Below are 26,012 nucleotides of genomic sequence, written 5' to 3' on the forward strand. Positions count from 1 at the left end.
AAAGGTGAGGGTGGAGGAGAGAATTAAAAAATGGGAAGCAGCGATGCGTGCTGGAAGAAAATATTCAGGGGGAGTGAGAGGGTAGAGAGTCTCGGCGATGGGGTGGTCAGAAAGGGTCCTCTAAGGAGGGAACACATGAGCAGAGACGTGAAGGAGGTGAGGGCTGTGGACGGAGCTCTTGCTTTGACAGGGAATGGCAGGGGAAGGCCCTGAGGCTAGCTCAAGAAAGGGCAAGGGGCCTGGCCAGGAGTGGGAGATGGGTCTCAGTCTCAGTGTGAGGGGAAGCCATGGGAAGGCTGGAGCAGGAAAGTGAGGTGATGTGAGTTGGACAGTGTCTCCTGGGATGCCTCCGTTGTTCGCAGGAACCACCATTAGATGAAAGGTCCTGAGTTCAGGGATGGGCATGCTTTCTCTTGCGGGTTTCTCTTCTGCCCAAGAGAGGGCAGACGCAGGAGCTGCAGGCCTTGGGGAAACTGACAGCTCATCTTCCACCATGGCTCTCACGTCCTGAAACTCACCTTCCACCGTCAACTCCACTGTCACCTGGCGGGCACCACTATCATTGGTGGCTTCACAGGTATACTTTCCCTTGTCTTCCTCACAGACAGCACGAATCACAAGGCTGAAAGCTCCCCGGATACCACAATCCAGCAGGAAGCGGCCCCCACCGGTGATGGGTTGCCCATTTCGGTGCCATGTCACATGGGGCTCTGGGTAACCCCGGACCTTTAAGGAAAAGAAGAAAAGGTGAGAGCTTATATTTCAGGAGTGCTTCCTATGTGCCAGGTGTGGTTCTGAGTGCTTTATACGTATTAACTCATTACATTCCTTGAAGCAGATACGACTTTCACAACATGAAGAAACTGAGGCACAGAGAGTCTTGTGGTAGATTTCTTGAGATCTCAAAGGTCGAAAGTGGCAGAGCCAGGCATCCTGGCTCCAGGGCCCACTACACAAGTGACTCAAGCCGGTTGCATATTAGAATCACCAGAGGAAGCTTAAAAAAAATACCAGGGCCCAGTGCCTACCTTGGACCAATTAAATCAGAATCCCATGGGGTGAGGACTGAGCGTGGGCATTCTAGACCAGTGCTTCCCATTCAGATATGCAAATAAATCACTTGTTAAAATGCAGATTCTGCTTCTCTAGGTCTGGGGTGGGGCCTGAGATTCTTCAGTTCAGACAAGGTCTCAGATGATGTGGATACTTCTGGTCTCCAGAACTCACCTTGAGTAAAAACGTTCTAGACTTGAGTTGCCTGGGATGGTAGTCGCGCCAGCTACACATGGCGATGGAGCACTCCAAATGTGGCTAGTCCTACCTGAGCTGCACTGTTAGTATAAATTACACACTGGGTGTTGAAGACTTAGTATGAAAAAAAGAATGTAAAATTATCTTGATGATTTAAAAATATTGATTACATGTTGAAAGATCTTATTTTTGACATGTTGGGTTAAGTGGAATATATTGTAAAAAATTAATTTCACCTGTTTCCTTTTACTTTTTTAATGAGGTACTAGAAAAGTTACAACAACACATGGGCTTTTGCTTGATGTTTTTATGGAGCAGGGCGGCTTTAGAGCGCTCTGTTTCTAATACTAGTTAGTAGCTAACATCTGTTGAGTGCTAAGTGTTAAGCACTTTTCTAAGTACCTGACACATGTGAGCCTTACAGTAACTTGTTTGGAGAGAAGATATTTCCCCAAAGAGGGAAAAATTAAGAGAGACAAATTCCAAGAAAAGAAATCACCTTGGGTTTCAGAGAAAGAAGTTTCCTCTAAACCCTGAGACTCAACAGGCCCATGAGAATGGACTCATCTTCAGAGGAGCAGGGTTCAGACTGGCCCATCGATGCACAGTCTAGGACCCAGAATTAAGGGATTTTAGCACTGGAAAATGCATAGTATACATCATAGAAGTCTTCTGAGAAAGTAGTTGTTTGTATTATAAAATGGTGGTAGCAATAGCTTTTACCCATGTATCCACTGCAAGACAAGAGACCATGGATATGAATGAAACAAAACCAAAATTTGCTGGATGACCCCAAATTGACTTTACAAAGAAAGCCATCAATGACCTCCTCACACCTCAGCAAGCTCAGAGAAGATGCTGTATCAGCACAGGGGAGACAGCATCCAAACACAGTGAGTTCCCTAAGCACACCAACGCAGAAACAACTGTGCTAACAATTTCAAGGGTCATCTTTGGACTCTGCTCACTTCCTTTCCCAGGCATCCCACCTCCTACTCATCCTCAAACCCACTTCTCAGTAGCCGGGATGCAGATGTCTTCCTAGGGAAGGAAGCCTGGAAACACAGGGAAAACCCCCAGAGTGAACAATCCCCTCTTGGGTTATTCCATAATCACCCCGTCGGTGCTGCCTTATAAATCTCACAAGGCCTGCCTCCCCATCCTAATTTGTAGTCTGGCCTCAGTTAAAAAAAAAAAAAAAAGAACAGAAAACAAAAAAAATCAAAACTTCAAATCAATATTGCCCATCGTATTTATAAATTCTGGAAAAAAAATCCCTTTCCCATTAAAATTTAAGCCATCCTCATGACAGAGATTGAGTATCTGTGAGGGAACGCTGAGATTCTGAAGTCATGTCCCCCAGAAGCAGACAACAACGTTTGTCACCAGCACACTCATATCCACTCTGAGGTGGATCATGATGAGGGGTCCACATTCACTTGGACAGATAAACTCTGACATCTATTATATATAATATGAAACAAAGTGTTAACTGTGCTTTATCTCTGGGTTTCTCCTCTTTTTCTTTACTGAACAATTATTTTCTGGTATTTCTGCAAATAACATATCTGGGCTTTGTGAAATAGAAAAAATTTAAATGAAAATATGTTTCTCTTTTTCCTTTTTTTAAGATTTATTTGAGAGAGAGAGAGTGAGAGCGTGCGCATGCAGAGTCGGGGGCGGGGCAGAGGAAGAGAGAATCTCAAACAGACTGTGCGCTGAGCATGGAGCCTGATGTGGGCTCCATCCCGCAACCCATGAGATCATGACCTGAGCCAAAACTGAGTCAGATGCCCAACCAACTGAGCAACCGGGCGCCCCATGTTTCTTTTATATTAGTATGTATAATAAATGCACAGCACAAACATTAATTTGTTGAGGCCCTCAAGGTACTTAAATCTAGCAATGGAAATAAAAGCACTCTACAAATAAACATTATGCATCTTTGATGGTGACAAATGTTGTGTACCCATATAAAATCATGTCATCCTGTGATGCTATCTTGGCAAAAGTTCATACAAAGGAACATCAGACAACAATTACTTCGTTAAAGCATATTTTTGGAAAACAACTAAGGAAAATACTCTTTCCTATAAAAGGAAGCCCACTGAAAGTCTGGTCCTATAGTGAGTTTGCAAATGACCATTATCTTCCCCTCTGCCCCATTAGGCATGGCCAGCCTAACCTCCAGAAGATGATTACACAGCCTTCTGTGAGCTTCAGAGAAAGGGAGTAGAGCACTGTAATGGGAGGAGATAAATCATTAACTGCACCAAAGGCATGGTTAGCATTCCATTAGCTAGTACTCTGGCCCCCTGCAGCAAGGCAACTCTGGGGCCCACAGGCCTGGGGGCATCAATGATTAACTGGGGACACTGCAAGTGTTCTAGACCTCATGGACTCAGCTCTCTCTTTCCTTTCAATTTTCCTCTTGCTTTCTACACCACCCCCTCCCCTGACCAATTTACCTGTGAAATGCCACATTAAAGTAAATTTTAGATTTTTAAATATGCTAAAACTGGTGCCTCTTAGAAAGTTGCTGTTTGCTGTGGGACTTTTGTAGCACCTTGCATCCGAAGCACAGGCAAGGATTTCTGTGATCTCGCTCAGTTCCCAGGTCTGAAATGATTTACAACTCCAATTCTTATCTTCCTAATAGGAGAAAAACTTGTTCAACCACTACCTAATAATACCTAAAGACAATCAGCTTCATGGAAACCCATTTTTACTGCCTGCCCACTATCCTGCACTCCTGGGTGGGGAAGAGAAAGAAGCCTGGGCTCACCTCCTTGGGATGCAAGACAACAGCCCTGCCTTCCCTGGGTGCCTTATCTGCCTTCATCACAGGCCTTCGGCCAAGAAGCCACAGCTAGGATTTTTACAGTCTGGTCCAAGGCCACGCTAAAAACCCACCGATATTTTAGTTTTTAGAGGACCTTCACATATAGAATCTTATTTGATTCTTGCAACCCTATGAGGAAAGGGTCTTGGATTGGGGTACCCAGAAGCAGAACCTGAAACAGGGATTCAGGGAACCCCATCTGTGAACCGTTAGCCAACACAGCGTCTGGGAATGGGTATACTGGCCTGGTGAAGGGGGTCTGGGTGGGGCTCCAACAGTGTCAGTGACGACACGCAAAGCCAATCATATTACTGAACCCAGAGAGCTCAGGAAAGAGGCCCAAAGAAGTCCATGATTAGCCAGTCAATGGCAGATCAAGTGGAGATTTGGGACCACAATTTTGGTCTCCAAGTTGAGTGGTTGTCTCTCTATTCCTCATTGTAAATTCATGTTTTTGGTGAGACAAATACTGTAGAACCTAAAGAACTGATAAGTGTCTTTCCCTAAGAGACCCTAAATCTCTTCTAGGTTAAAGCAATGTCTGTTCTCCACTTTGAGAAAAACTCAAAGAGTTCATAAAAGATATGGCCATGCCATACACAAGCCTTGGGTTGTCCCCCCAGAGTAACAATACGGCAGGGCCATAGACTAAATATTTGTGTCCTTCCAAAATTCATAAGTTGAAATTTAACTCCCAATGTGATGGTATTAGGAGGTATTAGGATGGGGCCTTTGGGAGATGATTAGGTCATGAAACCGGAGCCTTCATGAATGGGATTAGTGCCCTTATAAAAGGGACACTGAAGAGCTCCCTCACCCCTTCCCCCACGTGAGGACACAGCAACAAGACAGCTATCTATGAACCAAGAAGCAAGCCCTCACCAGATACTGAATCAAGCCACGCCTTGATCTTGGACTTCCAGCCACTAGAACTGGGAGAAATAAATTTCTGTGGTTTAAGCCCGCCAGTCCATGGTATTTCTGTTACAGCAACCTGAACAGTCTAAAATAGACTGGATTAGTGCCGTACATGTGCCCAAGACACCCCTAGGATGTTCAGTGTGATAAGGGAGGGCAGCTTGAGAGCCGGGGCTGGAGTCCTGGGACTGGCAAGGCTTCCCAGCCCCTTCAAGATTGTAATTCTTTCTTTCATTGAAGAGAAAACAGCTCCTGATAGCTAAGGCCCCTTCCATCAGGGGGCCTTGGGCAGTATACTGAGGTAGTATGCTTCTGAATGGTGACCCACTTAGCTTCCCGATTCTCCCTCCAGTCTCCTCTGGGTCCAGCCCACCACCTTCGTACTCTCTAATCCTCCATACAGGAAAACCAAGTGACCACGAGGAGACATGCTCATGGACACGAACAGGCAGGCTTGACTTTTCACCATAATGAGTTTTTGGAAACAGCCCCACAGAGGGTCATTCTAAGGAGAATCGTATTTTTGCCACAGTAACCACATTTAATTGGAGGTTGTGTTCTTGAACAAAAGCCTGGGATCAAATAAATCAAGAGCATAACCAACAACTTGTCATAAAAATAAAGATACAGTAACCATAACCCCTATAATAATTTAAAATAGTAAAACTGTGTTCCAGCTCCATAAAATGTCCTCAAAAACCTTTACATCCTCAAAAAGCCTTTAAAGGGAACGGGGGCTCATTCTGCATGTGTTGGATGATGAGGAGAAAGTGGGCAGCCTACTCAGCAGCAATATGATACTACCTGTCATATTTGAGAGCCTTTTTCTCAGAAGCTGGTGCTGTTTTGACTGAAAGTGAGACATTCTTAAAGGCACTAAGTCTCTTGGTTTTTCTCTGACATGTGTGAAGGGCTTTCAGTCTATTCCAAGGTGTCTGGGACAGGCTACCACAGCCTGAGCCCAGAGCAGTGACAGATTCCCTATCTCCACAGCCCTGGCAAAACTCAGAGCAACACATCTGCCATCTTAGCTTGGTGGGCAGTAAAAGGGGGGGGCAATTTTGCTATTTTTGATGATCTCCTATAAGTCCTTTGTTCCTGGACAGACCTGTCCCTGTATGCATACCGCAAGCCCACACAGCCGCAATGCCAATGTATCAGCCAGATTCGGCAGGAGATGCACCTGAGGCTCTGCCCCCCTTGGAGATGGAGGGAGACCAGGAAGAGAGAAATCAGGACTGCACTGGGGCCAGGGTGAAAACAGGCTGCCCAGCAGGATGCTGGAGAGCTGGGAAGATAGACAAAGAAGCCGTGAGCAGTGAGCTAAAAAACCTCGGGGCGGAGAACAGTAGACTTGAGGGGTTGCCAAAGAACATCTGTTTGAATCTCATTGGGTCACGGATTCGATGCCGGGAAAGGCTGAGCCTGGCATACTGACATTATAGAAACCTGTCAGGTGGATGTCTCCCCTGAGCCCGACAACATCGATGCTGCAACACAACTGTCTACCTGTTATAATTCCCTGACTGCCTATAGCACGTGACTCTGAACTTCTTACCCCATTCTGAGGCAGCTTCTTATATAATAAATAAATTCCCTAATGATCAACGACTACTAGATCAGGGCTGGTGATTTGAAAACTAAAAAACAATGGTGCTGAGGAGTTAGTTGAAGAAGAATCCTCTGCCCCATCTGCAAGTATAATAAGCTCACTCAGATAATAAATGGATATGATGCACAGAAAGGAGAATGAAAACATTAACACTCCAAACAAATTAGACCACAAAAAATGTCTATAAAACTGACATCATGGGTATATTATGAGGGTGAAGAGTGAAGGGTGAGCCACAGGCATGGCATGACCAAGCTTAGGGGCCCGTGTCTGTGTCAGCACCTGGCATGCGGCCCTGTAGACAGGCAGGCACTTTGAATAATCCCATTGCCAAAAGCCAAAAGCCTTAACTGAACACACAGAATCCATCAGGAAGAGATCAGACCAGCCAAAAACAGCAGTTAGAGAGAGGCTGAGACTGCTGGATGCACCCTGCCCATAGTCCAAGGTGTGGAACGAGGACAAAAGTGATTCCATGAGGAATGAAATCAGAATGTCAAGAACCATTCCTCAAACTGGTTCAGCAAACACCACACATGTCTTCAGGGGCAGATGCTGAAAGTCTCCCTCTGTGATCAGCCACTTTCACTTTCTATGGCAAGTTTTCTTTTCCATGGACCAAGACACAGGCACCCCTGCACCCCTGTACCTGCAAGTCTGAGAACTCCACGATTCTTCCCCTGAGAGCACAAGGCGGGTGATGTCTTGGCAGTCTTGGGTTACACCTCAGGCCCTTCCGAATCTTTCCAAAAAAATTCTATCCCTTTATCTAGATCAAGCTTATCAATGCATGCAACTTTCTGATTTGATTCCCTCCTAATGATACAAGCACCTAAAAACCTCGGAAGCAGTCCAAGAAACAGAATCCTACATGTCATCAGGCACCTGTCACACTGATGATTTCCTAGTTCCTCCAAATTCAGTTTCCATATAACACAAGTGTCCTCCTGTTTGAACTCCCAGTTGCTCTGGCGTGGCTGGGGATTATTACAGCCTTACCAGAAGCCTCTCTACACAAAGCCCTGGTGTTCTGGTTTTACTAGCTCTCACGATGGCTTTCAAGGACATGGCCTCTCCAGCTGGTGAGGCTGGCCCGGGAGATCACCATTTCTGCTACTGAGTTGAGATATGCTCTCAGGTATACTCAAATATTAATAGGAGGCATGTGGCATTGTAGAGGCTTATCAAGTAAGTGCTGTGGCTTGGTTTTGTTTGACTGGCTCAAGATCTCCTGCCGCCCACCCCATCCCCCTCAACCCACCACACATCAGTCTGGTGGGAATGCCAGTCAGTCGGCTGCCTCCTGGCCGACGGGCATGGGCTCCAAAAATGGACGTATGGTCCAAGCCAGCCAATGAGAGCTCTTCCCTGCAGTTTTAAGTGAGAATAAAGGGAGACCAAAGCTGTCTTTTTCACAGAGTTCCCAAGCTGGGCAGATGTAAGCCCGAAGCTGTCTACGGCTGTCCTCTCCCGTCCCTGCCCCCCACTTTCTTGCCCCCTCCCAAGAGGAGGAGGCCATCTGATGAACCAGACGTCACAGACCAGTGAAGAAAAGAGATGGAGACCTTGCCTGACAGAACCGTGTTGGACTCAGGATCAGTTGTGTAAGATAGCACATCTCTTTTGCTTAACCCAGCTGGAGGTGGCTTCTGTCACTTGCAGCCCAGAGTCCTGACAAATCTGGCCTCTGGAATCAGACATACCTGTGTATGGATGCTGTCTGCACCGGTTACAGGCTGCCTGACCGTGGGCAAGTGTTTTAACTTATTTGGCCCTCAGTTTACACAGCTGAAAGAGGGGACGATACCAGTCACCACTGGCATGGAAAAGTTTATGACCAAATGAAATAGGCACAGGTACTACAGCCGTTATAACATCTACAGGTCAGACATTCTCTCTCTTCTCCTCAAAGTAATTCTTCCTAATAAGGTACTCAGAACCCACTCAGCTCCCAGTTTTGTTAACAGTGTGAAAGTGCCCTAAGAAATATCAGTCCTTTAAACTTCTGGGCTTGCTGGGCCTCATTCTCTACGACTCACGTCCTCAAAGACAACTTCAAGGTATTAGACTCTTCACTGGATAAAACCCTAACACTTTAACTGTGAACACCTCTGCTTTAGCTGAATTGGCTCATTATTTTTACTGAAAAGGTGAACCCCGCTTGAAAAGGGATCACTTTTCTAATGTAATATCACAAAGCACATTTTGAAACAAACATGCAGCGTGTGGTTTTGACCGCACCATTCATCGCCTCCTGCAATACCATGTGCACCTTTGAGGCAGAGACGATCTCGATTTCTGCCTCACTGACGAATGCAGCCCTGGAATTTCAAGGGCACGGGTGAGTGTCAGAAAGGAAATAAATCTGGGGTAATACATCTGGAGTCTCTAGCCAGTCATGGTTGGACCTGGAAAGAGAGAGAGAGAGACAGACATACTTCACCGGCAGAACGCATACAGCAGAGGACTGCTCTCCAAAGAACACGCAGACCATTTGGCAGTGCCTCCTTACCCCTCAAACAGCAAAGCCCAGATCCCATAAGACTCTGAAACTGGCCACAGGTCATACCAGAAAGGTCCTGTATGACGAGGACTGAGAATTTGAGGTAGTTCTGTTTAAAAGCAGAGGTAGGCAACAATGAGCCAAGGGTCCTGACAACCCGAAAACCACTCAACTTGGCCCCTTTGGCTTGATTTCTGATTTTCAGTCTCTCCAGGCTGCTCCTCTGACCCAACACCTGCTCCCCAAGCCCGTTACCACACAAAGCGCACATTCTGCCTGGATTCTCCCAGCTGGCAGGCTACGGTGGGGGCGTGGGGCGGGGGAGCGCAGCAGGTAGGGTTTCGAAAGCGGGACCTTTCCTGCCGCCTGCATCAATAGGGCCAGCAGAGTGTCTCTGTGATGCTGTCAGAACATGCCTAGCACAAGGGGCAGAGAGCAGCCATATGAGTTTGCTACTTTATGGCACAATGTCATCTCCAGGCTCCAACTGTCCCCAAGCATCCTGATCTGCAGAGAGAATCATGCCAGATAAGGAGTCAAAAACTGCTTCTCATGCAATGTCAGTGTCTGACTGCCCGCCAGGCTGAAAAACACAATCAAACGTGCTTTTCTTAAAGCTGTTTTTATTCTCACCAAGACAATACATGCATATGGTCAAAATGTCCACTGGTACTATAAGTCATAACAAAAAAAAAAGCAGGCCACTGCTCCTCCCCTCCCATCCCCAATTTCCACTTCCTTGAGAGTGTCATCTTCAACTCTTGCAGCCATTTCTTCTGGTGTTTGTTTTCTCCCATGTTTCTAAACAACAGCCTTACATAACAACCACTCTATTCTTTTAAACTGTAGGCATCATTTCCTAACTTCTCTGTATGGAATCTGAGCTTTTAGCTCTCAAATCCCCCTCCCTCCATAAGCCCTTCTCCAACCCCTAATCATTACACCACAATTTTTATGTCAGTGTATAGTGTTTTTTCATTTTAACTTTGCTCGCCGCCAAGCTGCATAGTATGTTACAATTCAATTTCTTGAACTTTTCTTTTTTTTCTGGAGTTAATAACTGCCATACTTTGGTTTTTCTTAGTTTTTTAAGAACCTCGACATCTTAGGAGAACTATAAACTTCTTCTCAGCAATGGTCAAACACATCAGATAACTAGTTTACCACCTGCTTTTATTTTTTCCTCCTTTGGAGATACCCTTCCTGGAATACTCTGTCCTCCCCATCCAGTCTACACTGGATGCTTTCTAAGTTTGATGCCCAGTGGTCCTTCACCATCTCTGGGGCACTTCCTGGTGTCTATCACCATTTGGGCTGCACACAGCCTCTTCTGGTGGTTTCTTAAGAATGAATGCATAGAAGTTTACAATTTTTAAACCTGGCATTTCTGAGTGTCAATATTCTAACTTTATACTCAACGTATAGTACATCTAGGGATGGAATTCTAAATGGAAATCCTTTTTTCCTTCAGCATTTTGGGGGCATTGTTTCATGGCATTTGAAGACAATGCTGCTGGGATCTGGCGTTGCTCCGGAGAGATATAATGCCGTGCTGCTTGTTCATCTCTCATGTGCTGCGTGTGCGTGTGCATGCGTGCATGTGTGTTGCTTTTACACTTTTAGAACCTTCCCTTTTTCTCTGACAGTCTAAAATGTCATGATGACTCACCTTCGTATGGGTGCCTTCTTTGTTCACTTAACAGACTGGATCTTTGGTTATAGGTCTTCTCATTATCGGTAACACGTCTTTAATTCTTAGGGATTTGTGTGTTTTGATAATTCTCTCTCCACTGTGTTTTTTTTTTTTAATGTTCTTTTTATAGAACTCTTGTGAGTTGGATATTAGCCCAACTAAATGACCTTCTGCATTTCTTTTCTCACTTATTTTTCTCTTCCTTATTTTTGTTCTCTCCAGGAGCTTTTCTCATTTTATCTTCCAGTTTATTGAAGCTATTATTTTGGCTATCATTAACTTCAAAGACCTCTTTCTTTTTTGGCCTTTCAAAGCCGTTCTGAATAATATCCTCTTCTTGTTTAATGGAAGCAACATCTTATCTCTAAGGTGAGATAAAATTTCTTCAAAGTTTTCTGTTTACCATGGTCTCTATTTCTTCTTGGTTCCTTTTTTGATCCTTCTTGTCTCTTATTTTCGTAACAGAGGCTTCTTTTGAGCATCTGATGATCCTTCACTGATTTTTCACATGTGAAGCAATAAAAAGCTCCATGCACACAGGCGGGGACTTGTCAACTTGTGGGACCTCCCAGTAGAGTGACTGGGTAAAAACCCTCAACTATCAGTATTGGTGGATCTTCTCTCTTGAGATGACCCATTTCCACAAAGAAGATGCTTGCTGCTTTGGTGGTGGTGATGGGGACACAGTAATTACATCTGTCTACCAGCATTTAGGGCTTAGAGTGAGGGGAAGCCATGAGGCTCTTATTAAGGATGCTCACTTGCCCTTAGCCCTCTCCCTCTTGACTACAGCCCCTCACCTCTGCCTTCAGTTGTGTGTTGCGTCCGGGAGTTGAGAGTCGGTCAGGTTCAGTTTCTCCACAGAGAACCCACGGTCTTTCAGGATGTGGGGGAGGAACAGCAGCCTGGTACATGGGGCACAGGAGGGGCCTGGGGCCTAACTGCTCCTTATTAGACTTTTAATCGACCCTCCAGTTTTCAGCTCCACTCTACGACCCAGGGCTTAAAAGTACCTGATGCCTCCAGTTCCTCTCCCTCAGCCATTTAGGAACTCTCTGGCCCAAGTTGGCTTCTTTTTCTTGCTGTCCATTTCCCAGACCACAGGCACAGCACAACACGAGATGCTGAAACCCAAGCCAACCAATCATCTATTCATTTTCCATTGTCCACCAACCTGTGGACATCTCTCATCTGCTGGTGTTTATGTTGTCATAATTTTATAATTTTCATTTTATTTTTATAAAAACACATTTTAAGGATGGTCATTATTAAAAGCAAACAAACAGAAAATAACAAGTGTTGGCAAGGAGAAACTGGAATTCCTATGCGCTGTTGGTGGGAATGCAAACCAGGGCAGCTACTGTGGAAAACAGTATGGAGGGTCCTCAAAAAAATTAAAAATAGAACTACCATATAATCCAGCAATTCCACTTCTGGATATGAACCCCAAAGAACTGAAGACAAGGACTTGAACAGGTATTTGGACACCCATGTTCATAGCAGCATTATTCACAACAGACAAAAGGGCAAGCCAAGTGTCCATTAACAGATGAACGCATAAAACAAAATGTACAAAACAAAAACAAAATGGTACATACATAGAATGGAATAGTATTCAGCTTTAAAAAGGAAGGAAATTCTGACACATGACACAGTGAATGAGTCCTGAAGACATCATGCTGAATGAAGTAAGCCAGGCACAAATGAACAAATACTGTTTGATTCCACTTTTTAGGAGGTACCGAGAGTAGTCAAATTCATGGAGACAGAAGACAGAATGGTGGTCACTGCGGGTAGGAGGTGGGGGTGTGCAGAATTATTTTTAATGGGTAGAGTTTCAGTTTCATTAAGGTAAGAAAAGTTTGGGAAAACAGGTGGTGGTGATGGTTGCACAACGGTGTGAATGCACTTAATGCCCTTGAACCGGACACTGAAGCATGGCCAACTTTATGCTACATATACTTTACAAGAAAAAAAAATGCGTTTTTTCCTGATTTATTTCTGAATTCTGTTTTGTTTCAAGTATCTGTAAGTTTTTCCCTTTCCAAACACTACATTGCCTATCACACAATGGCTTTATGTTAAGTATTAAAATCAAGAAATAAAAGTTTGAAAAAATACAATTCAGACCAAAGTCACTTCTCTATTTAAAAAATTTCCAGTGGCTTTTCATTGCACTAAGAATAAAATCCAATGGCCATGGCTCACAAGGCCCTGCGAGACCTGGTTCGTGCCTGTGTCTGCCCACTGCGCTCCTGCCACATCGGCTTTCTCTCCGGGCCAGGAAATAAGATGAACATAGCAGGTTCTCCACCCAGGAGTGGCTCCCAGTCGGCTGGATGACAGGGATGTGCAACCCACCAGAGCGTGCAGTCAGTGCCCCAAAAGAGTTTTGCATGGAGGACTGTGGGAGTGTGGTGGAGAGGGAGGAGCTCTGTGGCTGTGTTGCTGCCAGCTGAGCAGGAATCCCCGGCCACCTCCCAGGACGGCACTCTGCCCCAAAGGAGCTGGGCCCAGGGCCTGAGAGGGCTGGGTTCCTAAGAAGCAGCCATTCAAGCTTAGAAACAAGATGGCACCAACCTTCTGGCAGCCCCGCAGGGACCCCCATGCTTGGATGGGCTGGGAGAAGTGACTCCCGAGCGGAGTAGGATCTCAGGCCAGGGCAGGGCAAACGCAGGCTGGCAGAACTCTGGGGCCCCCTCTATTCTCTGAATCTCTCTACACAGACAGTTCCAGTTTAACCAGAGCAGCTCTCCTTAGCCACTTCTGCTTGATCTGTTCTGCAGTGACGTTCTTGCACAAGCCATTGTTCAGGGATTTTGGGCAGGGCCCCAGGGGACACAGGAAAGAGAGAAGAAACAATTGCCAAGATCCTCAAATGAGGTCCTCTTGTGAGCAAGCCCATGCATGTGGTGCTTCTCTGGGTGTTTGCTGGTGACGTGTTGGGGGCAGGGGAATACCAAAGGGGTGTGAGTCCTGGTTCAAAATACACATTTAAAGCACATTTAGACTTCCCAGTCCAAGCCACTGAAATTTCTTTTCTGAAGAAGCATCTGGAAAAAATGGAGGGAAAAGCTGCCCAGTTATTTAGTAAAAACAAAACTCAAGCTTTCCTCCCCTCCCCCCCGCCCCCCGCCAATGTCCCTTTCAACTATATGATCCTCAGGGATCCATGGCGACTGGGGCCCAGCTGAGCTGGCACCAAGCATATTCATTCTCAGAGAAGGCCCGCCCCACAAATGGCAGCTATAGTCAACGACTAGAAGGCTAGGGTACCTCCTACTCCCCAGAGCCTGTGAACAGGGTCGGGGAACCCGCTTTGGCCTGACCAATCCCTGGCTGGTGGAAGGGGATTCAAAACCAGTCTATTTGCCAGACTACTATAAGAGAAGCTCAAGGGCTTCCTGTGCTGGGAGCCCTGCAGCTCAAATAGGCCTTCTCCCCCCACCCCTGGAATGTCCCTAATTGAAGGAGGATGGTGAACAGGCCATCTATAGAAAGCCTGGGCATCTACTCTCCTTTTCTTGTCATAGAGAACTGGAAGAAATGAGAAAGGGGCCACCATTAGATAAAAGTTCTTGTTACTAATCCAGGTCAAGGAGTCTGTAGGCAGCACTTGCCCCCACCTCAGTGCAGGTAACTGCTCAGAGAATCCGGGTGCAGCCCGAGCAGCTGTTAAAGATGGGTGGGTGTGCGGGCCACACCAGCATCATCCTACATAAGGCCTTGACTGAATGAAGCATGGCAGCTATAGTCACGTCCAGGCCTGAGGGGAAGGGGTAAGAATGGGTGGTGCCGGTCCTGTGGGGAGTGGTGGGCAGTGGCAAGGAGAAGCAATTTCTAGGGAAGAATGTACCAATGGGATGCTTTTGGGGGAAGCAGACTGTTGAGAGCAGTCCTGGAGGCTCCTGAGAAATGGTCTGGTTCATACTTTCCGTTGTTTGTTTAAAAAGGTCATTTTCAGGTTGGGTCTGGGAAAGATCCATAAACTTGTCATGTCCCTAGAAAGTCCACTTTAGCCTAGAAAAGCTTAGCTCCTTCCTTCTACTGCCACCACTCACCTTCTCAGGGAGCCCCCCGACTCTGGGAATTCCTGCAACACGCCTGGCCCCTCCGCCGACACTGGGGCCCACTGCAGCCTGAACGAGTCAGGGGTTCTTGCCCCAGAGGTGGAGGGGAGCCAGGCCAGTCTGCAGCCCAGAGAGAACGGGCATGCCTGGGGCCCAAGAGCTCCGGGCCCTCAGCAAGCTGCAGGACGCAAGCGAGAGAGCAGTGTTTATTCCAAAGCTGTTTTCTGTTTTAAGAGCCTCACAGCTGGGTCCAGGGCCAGGGTCCCATTTCCAAGGTGGGTAGTTTTTCCTTCCTCTTGCTGGACCAGGAGAAGTGGAAAAAACCAATGCTGCTTTGGCCCTCAGCTTCTTTTGAACTGATTCTGCTGCCCCTGGCAGGATCTGTCACCAGGGTGCAAGCCACAAACCAGGCCATGGCAGAGAGAATTCTCAGCTCTGACCGCCCAGCTGGGTCATCTGAGGAGAAGACCCATGGAACAAAGGGAATCCTGCCCCGCATGACTCACCAAGGCCTGCTCTAAGGCAAAGACCCCCAACAGCCGTTAGGACTCAGGGCTCAGGCCACTGCTGCTCTTGACCCCTGGCCACAAGGGGGCCTACTCCTCTAAACATAGCTGCAGATTGATTACTTAGACCTGGAGCTCTAAGTAGGTAGTACTTATCTATAAAGCCCAGAAAATATCCCAAAGTCAGAGCTAAATGCCAACACTACCAATTCTCAGTTATCTCCCTGTTGCAAAAGGAGATAATTGTGGTTTTGCTTCTGTCTATAGAATGTGTCATACGCCAGCCTTATCCTCCTAGTTTTGTCCTTTCAGAAACGCTCACCATACACTGTTAGGTGAACAGGATAGATACCCTAGAAATGTGCACGGCTAGCGGAACCAAGCAAGGGGCAAATCCAAGATGCTCCATCCTTCCCCTCTCTGCCACTGCCCCAGGACCACTCACTCCCTCTGGAGAAAGCCTCTCCAACTATCCAGCTCCCCCCTGAGCTCCCCCACTTCCCAACATCCTGCACTTACACTATTATCTAAAGTGACTACATTTTTAAAACCAGCAGACACTTATCCGATCGCAATACAGACCATTTAAAATCAGGCCTGTCTCAGAAAATCTGGGGCAACTCATCACCATTACATCACCTTTCATATTTCTTTCTGCTCTACAGCAAGCATGGTGACCGTATTTTCCATAAAACCAGGACACATTATCTGACAGGAGATTTATGGGCAGCCTCCAGGTGCAAGAAGGAGCTGGTGTTCTAAAAGTTTCAACATCAAAATATTGGAACTCCAAGGATATTTGGATGACTCTACTGGAAAAAATGAGACTATTTTCAGTCAGAATGGCTCACAACAATCTGGGATGACAGCACCTATACCACTAACACGGGTTATGCTTCTGGTCATTCCAGGCACGTTTGGCACAACTCCCTGTGAGACTCGGAGTTACTCAAGAGGGGGAACTAGACATTACGCCTCTTTTGATGTTTTCTGCATGCCCAGCATGGCCACTAAATCCACTACTGAGTGGATGGTTGACCAATATCTCTTCTCTCCCAGCCCAAGGGTCATTTCAGAGACACCTTTCTTGGTTTCCCAAATAAGGTCATGCAGTTATGCTCTCATGGCACTCTTGTCTTCTTCCTTCGCGGTCTCATCAGTTTGGGATTCATTCTATGCCTGGTTGCTCTCGTCTGTCTCAGCACCAGCCTGTGTCTGCCTATGGAAAGAACTATAATGGTTTGGCTCACCAGTGAATCACCAGCTTGGCACCTTGCTTGGTACACAGCAGGTGATCAATAGGTATTTTTAAATTAATGACACAGTCTCTCTGGGAGGTCCCAGGACCCCATATATCTCCTTTGCATTGACATTCTTACTAATGACTTGAATGAAGACAACAAGTCTGCTAAAGAGAAGTGAAGTTGGCATCAATGCCGTGGGGCATAACGTGTTAGCTCACAGAATCAACATTCTAAAGGAACAAAGGCCCAAATAAAAAGACATGAAAAGAGAACAAGTCATGTGAAAGTTCTAAATCCTCAACTGGACAAAATCAGAGGTGGGGGCAGCTCACGTGTAAAGGGAGCTGGGCAAGAGTCTCCTATCGAAACATTATTCACTCTCAAGCCGAATTATCACAGCAGTGTCCAAATGAGGAGAAGCCCATCCCATTCGGCCTGACCACCACTGACTGACACAATGCTTCCACATACAGATGCCACACATTAACAGGATGTTGATCAAGGGGCTCATGGATCTGCGAGGTGATCACTGCCCAGCTGGCACCCTGCAGATGCTCAACAGATATTTATTGAAGGAACATGAAGATTAATTGATGGAAGTAGGTATACTTAGCCTGAAATAAAACACACCAAAAGAAGGGCATATCTGTCTTTAATACAACGAGAGCTCTTGTATAAAAGACTGTGTTGTGTAGCTTCAGAAGTCAGAACAGGGATATATGGGTCCAACAACCAGGGAGGCAGATTTAGGCTCATACAAGGAGGGATAACAATGCCTGCATAAGGAAAGGGACCAAGTGTAACATGGCAGATCCCCATCCACAGAAGCGTCCATAAGGAGCCCAGAGAACCTTCTGGCTGGGATGTTTTCAAGGGGTACCTTCCAACCCAAATCCTAGTTTTCTAAGAATTTAATAGAAATGAATGCATTAAGGTGAGAGAAAACATGAAAGAAATATTCCATTTACACTATAAATAACCTTTGTGCTACAAATACAGAGTGTGGAATGATGTATTTTTTGAAGGGTTTCGTAAATTTACTCACAAAACTGTCTGGATCTAGTGTGTTTTCAGGAGGTATTTTCTTCAACCTTTCCAGTTTCTTCACTAAATTTTTCACATTTTCAATTTCTTCTTTAGTCAATTTTGGCAGCTCCTGTTTTCTTAGAAAAAATCTGTTTCTTTCAAGATTTTCAAATGTATTATCAAAGCTAAACATGAAAATCTCATTTTTGTCAACTCCAGATGAGTGGTTAGAGTCTCATTTCTAAATTTTATGTTTTTCTTTGGTTGGCCTGGGTGAGTTTGCCTATTTCCAAGACTAATCCTTAAATGTATTAATTAAGATCATTTTCCTATTTCATAATGAACTTATTTCTGCTCATATAAATATCTTGCTTCTGCTTTCCTTTGGTTTGTTCTATCCTTTGATTTTGTGAACAGAAAACTTGGTTCATTAATTTCTAGTATTTTTTTTTAAAGATTTTATTTATTTATTTGACAGAGAGAGACACAGTGAGAGAGGGAACACAAGCAGGAGGAGTGGGAGAGGGAGAAGCGAAGCAGGCTTCCCGCAGAGCAGGGAGCCCGACGTGGGGCTCGATCCCAAGACCCTGGGGTCATGACCTGAGCCGAAGGCAGACGCTTAACGACTGAGCCACCCAGGCGCCCCTAATTTCTAGTATTTTTTGTTCAATAATAAAAGCATTAAAGGCTACACATGTATCTCTGATATTGGCTTTAGCCTGTTATAAACTAACCACTCAAAAAGTAAGATTGTTTTCATATCCAGTAGCTATTATCAGTTAGAAAAAGTATATACACATACACACTTCATCCAGGAATAAACTTAGGAAGTGCAAAGTTCCCATGTAATGAAAGTTTCAAAACTTTCGAAACAACATATCAGAAGTTTTGAATAAATAATGAAAACTACTCTGTCCTTGGATTAAAAGTAATCAGTGGTATTATACTATTAGATATGGAGATGTTAAAAAGCCTCAGTAACTGAAACCTTTTGGTTCTGATACAAGAATATATATATATTGGGGTGCCTGGGTGGCTCAGTTGGTTAAGCGACTGCCTTCGGCTCAGGTCATGATCCTGGAGTCCCGGGATCGAGTCCCACATCAGGCTCCCTGCTCAGCAGGGAGTCTGCTTCTCCCTCTGACCCTCTTCCCTCTCGTGCTCTCTATCTTTCATTCTCTCTCTCTCTCGAATAAATAAAAATAAAATCTTTAAAAAAAAAAGAATATATATATATTGGTTAATAAAACAGTCCAGAAAATCCTAAAATAAATTATATACATGAGACTTTAGTATATGATAAAAGTGACTGCAGATGAATGCGGAAAATGTATTATTAAGTATGGATCATTTGGGGGAAAAAAAATCATAGTTAGGATCCCTACCTCACACTATACACAGAAACATCCATTTTGATTAAAATATTACAAGGAAAAAAAAGCTAAAAGAAAAACAGATATAATCTTAGAGATTCCAAGCTTGACCCCAATGGCAGAAACTATAAATATATGTAAACTCATAAATGTAGAACTTTGTACAAAAGTAAAATTATGACCAAAATTAAAAGGTAATCAAACTAAAAATATCTAAATTATATACAGAATATAAAGGTGGAGATTCTTAATATGTAAAATGTCTACATAACTAAATAAAAAGAACACATAAAGGAATAAGCAAAGGATATAAACAAGAAGTTCATGAGGCAGCCAAATATACAAAAAATGTTTAAAAGTGACAACCAAATGTAAAATAAAATGTGATATTTTTCATTAAACTGTGTTAATAAAGTGATTACTAGCATTTATGAGAGTAGGGGAAAATAAATTTTTTTTTTTTTTTTTAGATTTTATTTATTTGAGAGAGAGAGAAAAAAAAAAACACAAGCAGGGAGGAGGGGCACAGGGAGGGAGAAGCAGACCTCTGCTGAACAGGGAGACTGACCACGGGGCTCAGTCCCAGGACCCTGGGATCACAATCTGAGCCAAAGGCAGACACTTAACCAACCCAGAAAAATTAAATTCTTAAATGTTGATGTGAGGGTAACAATCTGAGCTTCATTCTTCTTACCTATAAAATTAGCATAGTAATGCTGATCTTAATATGGCTATCTTAACAATTTGGAAATAGCTATCAAAAGACTTAAAAAGATTCACTAAGTCTAATATCTGCCTTAGGAATTATCAAAGATGCCCATGATGATGGATGTAAGTTTAAGTTTTTTAAAAGATTAAATACTAGAAATCCAAAGCCAAATACAGTCTCTTTAAAATACTTAAAACAATAAGATACCATACTAAACATTATTAAAAATTATAATCTTGAGGCATGTAAGAAAATGCTCATTAAGTAAAAAGGGAGCTTATAAACCATGTTTTTTTAGTATTGTGTGATATTTAATAACCATATGCTTTCTTCCTGTTTTAAAAGAAAAAATTAGAAGGAAATCTACAAAAATGTAAAAGCTGTTATCTCTAGCGGTGGGATTCTTTGCATTTCTGTGTTTTCTGTATTTCCAATTTTTATTTTTACAATGAATATATTTTACTTTCTTGGAAAGCACCAAGACAGTCAAAAAACTTCGTGAGTCTCAAATTATGCGAATTTGCTAGGAGCACCTTTGCACAACAGTAAACAAGTAGAAGGACTCGCTGTGCCTAGAAGTCCCCTCAGAAAGGAGGACTGAGAGAAGGGCACGCTGCACTTGGAGCAAACTCAGCTGAAATCGGCACGGCTGGGACCAGCTGGAACAAGACCAAATGGGCTGTGGCTGTAGGAGAGCAGGCGGCGTGCTCCATGCAAGGCCCTTCACAGCAGAGGGGGTGAGGCCTCCACATGGGTGCTTTGAACGGTGTCTTCATTCCCCTAGCTGGAGCCCAGCAGGACGGCTGAGAGGACTTCAAAGGACAACGAAGTCCATCTGCCAGTTGCCCACCCGGCAGCCCACGCCTCTGCCCAGAGAACCCCGCAATAGTTAACTCATCCTGCAAGGACTCGAGACGGTGGTTAATTCTAAGCCCTGAAAGAAATACTGACGGGCAGTCCTGGCCAAATCCCCTCTGGTTTAGCTGGTTTCAACCTTTGAGCTGGAGTCTGCAGCTGGGCAGAGCCACCGCCCATCCCCAGCTGAGGCTGCCAGGGCCCTTGGCAGAGTCCTGGGGCTGAGCTCTGTCCACAGAGCGAGACAGCTCTGGGGCATGGAAAAGCAAGGGGAGGCTGGGCGCCAACCTCCTCCCAGCTGTTTTCAATAAGGCTCCACTTCTGAGGTTGCTGGCAGACCTCTGGAAAGATCTGAACCAACCTCACATAATGTTTTCCATCAAGCCCACAATGAAGTGATATTCTCTTAACTCATGAACTGCACACGAAACCTTTTTCCTGTCACTTCTCAGCTCCTCTCCTAAGCAACCTACGAGCAGGTCAGGCTGGGGTTACAACACTTCTGCGGGGTCACTGGAGACCACAGCAGAGGCCTTCCAAGGCAGCTACCACTCTTGCTCCTGCTACACAGGATAAAGGGGATGGACACTTGGCCTCACTTGTGCACATCACTACATTCGATCCCCCCAATAGCCCTGGAAGGTCAGCATTACTGTGCTAAGTTTACAGGTAAGAAAAGTGAAAGTCAAAGCAGGCTAATAATTTATTAGTACAAGATCCCTGGGTGCCTGGGTGACTCAGATGGTTAAGCGTCTGCCTTCGGCTCAGGTCATGATCCCAGGGTCCTGGGATCGAGTCCCGCATCGGGCTCCCTGCTCCTTGGGAGCCTGCTTCTCCCTCTGCCTCTCTCTCTCTCTCTCTCTCCCTCTCTCTGTCTCTCATGAATAAATAAATAAAATCTTTAAAAAAAAAAGATCTCCAAATTCATGCTTTTTCCACTATAGCCTTTCAGGGAGCAACAGGATCGCAGGCAAGAAAGTTCCAGATCTCAAAAAGCTACTCCAATACCACCTAGTCTTTTGACAAGGTTTTTCACCAGTGCCCCCCACCCCCCCGCAGGGAATATTCTTAAGAGCATAATTAGGCACCACATCTTATTTCGTGGTTGAATAAATTAATGACTTCTAGAACACCTTAAGATGGATCCCACCTTCTCCGTGAGGTCTGGGGAATGCTTCTTGCCTATAGCGTTTGTCACATATTTTATAGTATATCGTACTCTGACCAAAGAGCATAGGGTTTTGTTCACTAACTGTTTGCTCATTCACTCACTTGACAAAGGCTTACGGAGCAACCTTCCCGGGTAGTGTGCCAGATGTTTGTAGGAGATACAGAGACAATGAAGGACTAGTCTCCACTCAGGGAGTGCCTCCTTTTACAGGGGGAATAGAGAAGACAAAGTCAACATAGCAAGTCTTACACAGCAAATGAAAACTACATGAAAGTTACATGTGTGCACACAGCATCACCTCAGTCAGCCTGCGTCAAAGCGAAGAACAAGAATTGTCTTCAGTGTTTCATGTCCCACAGGCCCTAGTCCATATCTGCTGCACACCTATGTCAGAGTCAGCACAGTAGACATGGCCCCTACCTTAGGAAGCACCCTGTATGATGTGCGGGGGGCAGTGTTCACCCCTCAGGGCTCCTTGTCTGGGACCCAGTGAAGACATAGTGACAAATATACTCTGAATAAGGAGATGATTCAAATGGAAAAATTAAAATGAATGAATATGTAGGTCGAGATGTGATGTGTGGAGAAAAAAGAGAAAAAGAAGAACAAATTGTAACTCAGGATTTGACCCTGTGTGGTTGGAGGGAACTCTGAGCTTGAAACTAGAACAGATATATCCCATCCCTCTCTAGTCAGTGTCTGACCCCAGCACCAGGAGGTTAAGCCAGAGGACAGAGGAACACTGGGGCCCAGTGAAGGAGTCTGCCTCAGAGAGCAGTTGGGCAGGTATAGGAAGAACCAGACTGTGAGCTGAGGCGGGAAGATGCTGGTGGGAGGGCATGCCATGCAGACAAATGGCATATGCGTGTCACAGATCAAGAAGCGGGTGGGCCATGAAAATGGGTGCTCTGTCTCATCCCTCGCTGACTGCAGTGTAAGCCAAAGACTAGCCTTTTGAAAGTACTTGAACTTAAAAACGCCCAGAGCCTTTATTCCACTATTTCCCCTACTATAAACTAAGCAAACCCAAGAAAATAATATTAAATATGGAACTGAAGGCTTCATATATAAAGATGTTCATCAGAATTTAATTTATAAAAGGAAATATTAAATATCATCTAAATCACCACCAGTGGAGGAATGACTCAGTACATGGTATATATCAAATTTAATGGAATATTAACCATCAAAATTATGTTAACAGTAATTTGAAAGATGATATATTGGGTGAAAAAAGCAAGATACAAAACAGTATGAATGATTTTAATTATGACTACAAGTTATTAAGCACTTATTTATATGACATATGAAGCAAATATACTTTATTTAGACAATGCCACAATATGGATGGTGGTACCCCTATTTTATAGCTAGGACAGTGACTTTGAAAGTAACTAGGCAAATTACCCAAGGTCACAGCTAGTAAAGGATGGGCCTGAATTCAAGTCTGACCCCTGCCCCTATAAATCCTACAGTTCCTCCTACATTGACAACAAAAGAAATCCCCAGCTTAGCAAAAAGCACAAGAACTATCAAACAAAATCATAATAGTGACTGTAGAGCAAGGTAGAACCATGTGTAGTCTTAACCCTTTTTCTACTTTTGCTTTTCTAAGTTTTCCTAAATAGCATATTGTATTTTTACTTAAAAACATTCTTAGAGCAAGACTTTCAGAGTGGTGTTATGGCAGACCAGTGATCCTGATCATACTACTAGTATAATTCCTATCATTTTACTAGGCAACTGCTATGTGCTGGCACACTTCTGCTATGGGGCTGACCCTCCCTCCCAGTCATGCTGTAAAGTAGGACTTACTTTTCCCAGCTCATCTATGAAGCTTAGAGAACTTAGTAGAAGCAATTCAAAGGCAGATCTCCTGGCTGCAAAGTCTGTCTTCTTTCTACTCCTCCCACAGCCCCACTGCACAGAGGTCTGCGCAGAGGTTCTTGGTGCTGGGCCTTGATGTCTTATGACCATTGGAGCCCTGGCAAGCTCATGTTTACAAGCACAGGGCTGGCCACTGCTCCCTGATGAAGTCAAGGTGAAAGAGGCCTCCCAGAGGCACCGATGCATCTTTGGCCACAGCTGGAGTCCTGTCTACTTTTCCCCGCTTCTACCCCTGAAACCTGGGACAGGTCATGCCTCTCACCCGGCTGGGGGCTCTGAGAGGTCCAGGGAACACGAGCGAATGTAGAACAGAGAGATCTCAGGGCCACAAAGGAGATGACGTGAAGAAAAACAGGTGAAGGCCTGAGCCAGTTTGGGAAAAGCCAGTTTGAGTTCTGGGAAGGAGAGGATCACAGGGCAGAGGACCATGACAGAGCCTCTACTCTTCTGTCCAAGTAGCATCTTTCGCCACCTTCAAAATCTAGATTGCTCCCCTTATTTACACACAAATAAATGTGTACATATCCATAGGTACACACCATCTGGAGAGTTCCTACTACTTATGTCCTGTGATGGCGTCTCCAGAGCAACTGGTTTACTTTTTAAGGACAAAATGGTCCTTGCCCCTGATCATGATTTTTAGGAAGGTTGTAGTCAAATTGGTAGCCCATCTTTAGCAACTACACAAACTGTACAGCACTCATTTCTGTGTGTAATTCTTACCCCATATTTTCCCTTTGCTCTTTTCTGATCCCTCACCCCTATCCCAGTAGAGGATTTTAACCATTACAAAACTTAATCTTGTGTGGGGGTACTATCACCCCAGGCGGGTGAATTTGGGGTTGGGGAGGAGGGGTAAAAATCTTTTTATGTATGAAGCATACGCTTATATGCTCTCTATCTGCTTATGTACTAAATGTGTGTGTATATATATATATATATATGGCTTATATATATAAGCCAATACAGAGTAGATCTCTGAGAACCACTGATCTATATGAGTCAACCATGTGCTTGAGCAGCCCATCAATGAAGAGAGCACTTTCTTGATCATCAGATACATCTTCCTAGAAGATTCTACCTCCTCTTGCACTGCTCCGGCCATTCCCACGTGCTCCCCAATGTGCAGCGAAACGTGCATCCATGACCTTTGCTTCCAATAGTCTCCCTTTGGTGGCTTAAAAAGAGTAACCTGTAGAGGATGTGGATGTATTCAGATGCAGATTTCTTGGTCTTACCCCAGGGGGTTCAGAAGGACCCCTTGTAAGAAACAACCCTACACAGCATCTCCTCAAATGACTCCGGCACCTAGGTGTCCAGATTTCACCCCACACTTGAAATAGGCACACTCTGGCTGCTGAAACTGAAGAGGTAGAGGTGGGCGGTGGCTCATCTGATTTTATTATAAAAGAGCTTTGCCCCAGGTGAGTCATCAGTCATGTGCCAGAGCTCCTTACACCTGTGTGGGGCTGACCTGCACGAGGTCGTTATACTCACTACTCCCAGAAACCAGTGTCTCTGCTCTCCTTCCTGGACTTAACCTTGGCAGGTCACCCTGCCCTCTGGTATTCTGTGCGGTGGCATCTGTCCCTGAGCAGCCTGGCTGTGGGGACTGCAGCCCAGGGAGCCAGTCCTCACGGCCTCAACTTTCCCTCGCTGCTCACAGATGATGCAAGCCCTGCATGACAGGCTGTGGAAAGTATGTTCAGGTGCTTGGCTCCTCTCAGCCTAATGCCTTTTAAATCAGGATTCAGATTTGACTTGCTTTTCCTTGCTTTCCTGGCTCCAACCCCTCCAGCCTCATTTTTTACTCCCCTGTCAGGCATCCCAGGGTTTGGGGCTGGGTGAGCCAAGTCCTTCACACTTTGCAGGCAACCCTACCTCCCAAGTCTGTGCCTGCCATCTCAAACACAGCATTTGATAGCCACCCCACCCTCCCCACTCCCCCACCCCCTGCTCCCACCGCCTCTGGCCTGCCCTCCACCCTGCTAGAATCTTCTGAGAGGGAGGGACCTGCATCTCTCAGGAGTTGCTCAGGGACTCAGTATGCCAGCAGATGAGAGAACACGAGGGGCCGGTTTCCTCCCCACCACCACTCAGACAGCTCCGTTGGGACACAGGTGTCCATTCCTTGTCACTGTGGCCCCCCCCATTTCCATCCACAGTGCTCTTGAGCAGCTGCAGGAGACAGAGATCCAACGTGAAGGAGCCCTCAGGTGTGACATGTAACATGAGAACTCACTTCCCACCATCCCAGACAGCAGGCCAGTGTTCAAGGGCACGTGGGGTGGGTGTGGAGGGGTGCATTTGCAGCCTTGGCTATGTGAGAATGTGAATCCCTTGAATGTAGGG

The 26,012-nt window shown here is 45.3% G+C and overlaps 1 protein-coding gene and 1 long non-coding RNA gene across 10 annotated transcripts in view; one reads left to right on the forward strand and one right to left on the reverse strand.

Annotated features, from left to right (window-relative positions):
* The window catches only part of MYLK (myosin light chain kinase), a 259,025-nt gene that overhangs the window by 126,597 nt on the left and 106,416 nt on the right, over nucleotides 1–26,012 (reverse strand). For all 5 annotated transcript variants that reach the window (XM_073894409.1, XM_073894402.1, XM_073894398.1 and 2 more), the window contains one exon: nucleotides 519–726. Coding sequence is in view for 4 of the 5 variants with exons in the window: in XM_073894402.1 (XP_073750503.1) it covers nucleotides 519–726 (208 nt within the window). In the remaining variant the exon portion in view is untranslated. The remainder of the gene's footprint in view (nucleotides 1–518; nucleotides 727–26,012) is intronic.
* LOC141373108 (uncharacterized) overlaps nucleotides 1–26,012 on the forward strand; it is a 39,825-nt gene that overhangs the window by 9,721 nt on the left and 4,092 nt on the right. The window contains exons 4-5 of one of the 5 annotated variants that reach the window (XR_012378778.1): nucleotides 605–747; nucleotides 16,061–17,259. This is a non-coding gene — a long non-coding RNA (uncharacterized lncRNA). Of the gene's footprint in view, nucleotides 1–604; nucleotides 748–2,882; nucleotides 3,427–3,910; nucleotides 6,022–6,117; nucleotides 6,607–16,060; nucleotides 17,260–26,012 lie in introns of those variants that run through there. The other 4 variants (XR_012378788.1, XR_012378775.1, XR_012378790.1 and 1 more) reach the window with 4 other exon arrangements.

Source organism: Callorhinus ursinus, unplaced genomic scaffold (genome assembly GCF_003265705.2).
Source record: "Callorhinus ursinus isolate GAN/ISIS: 27379988/994484 unplaced genomic scaffold, GSC_fseal_2.0 scaffold1, whole genome shotgun sequence".
Lineage (NCBI taxonomy): Eukaryota > Metazoa > Chordata > Mammalia > Carnivora > Otariidae > Callorhinus > Callorhinus ursinus.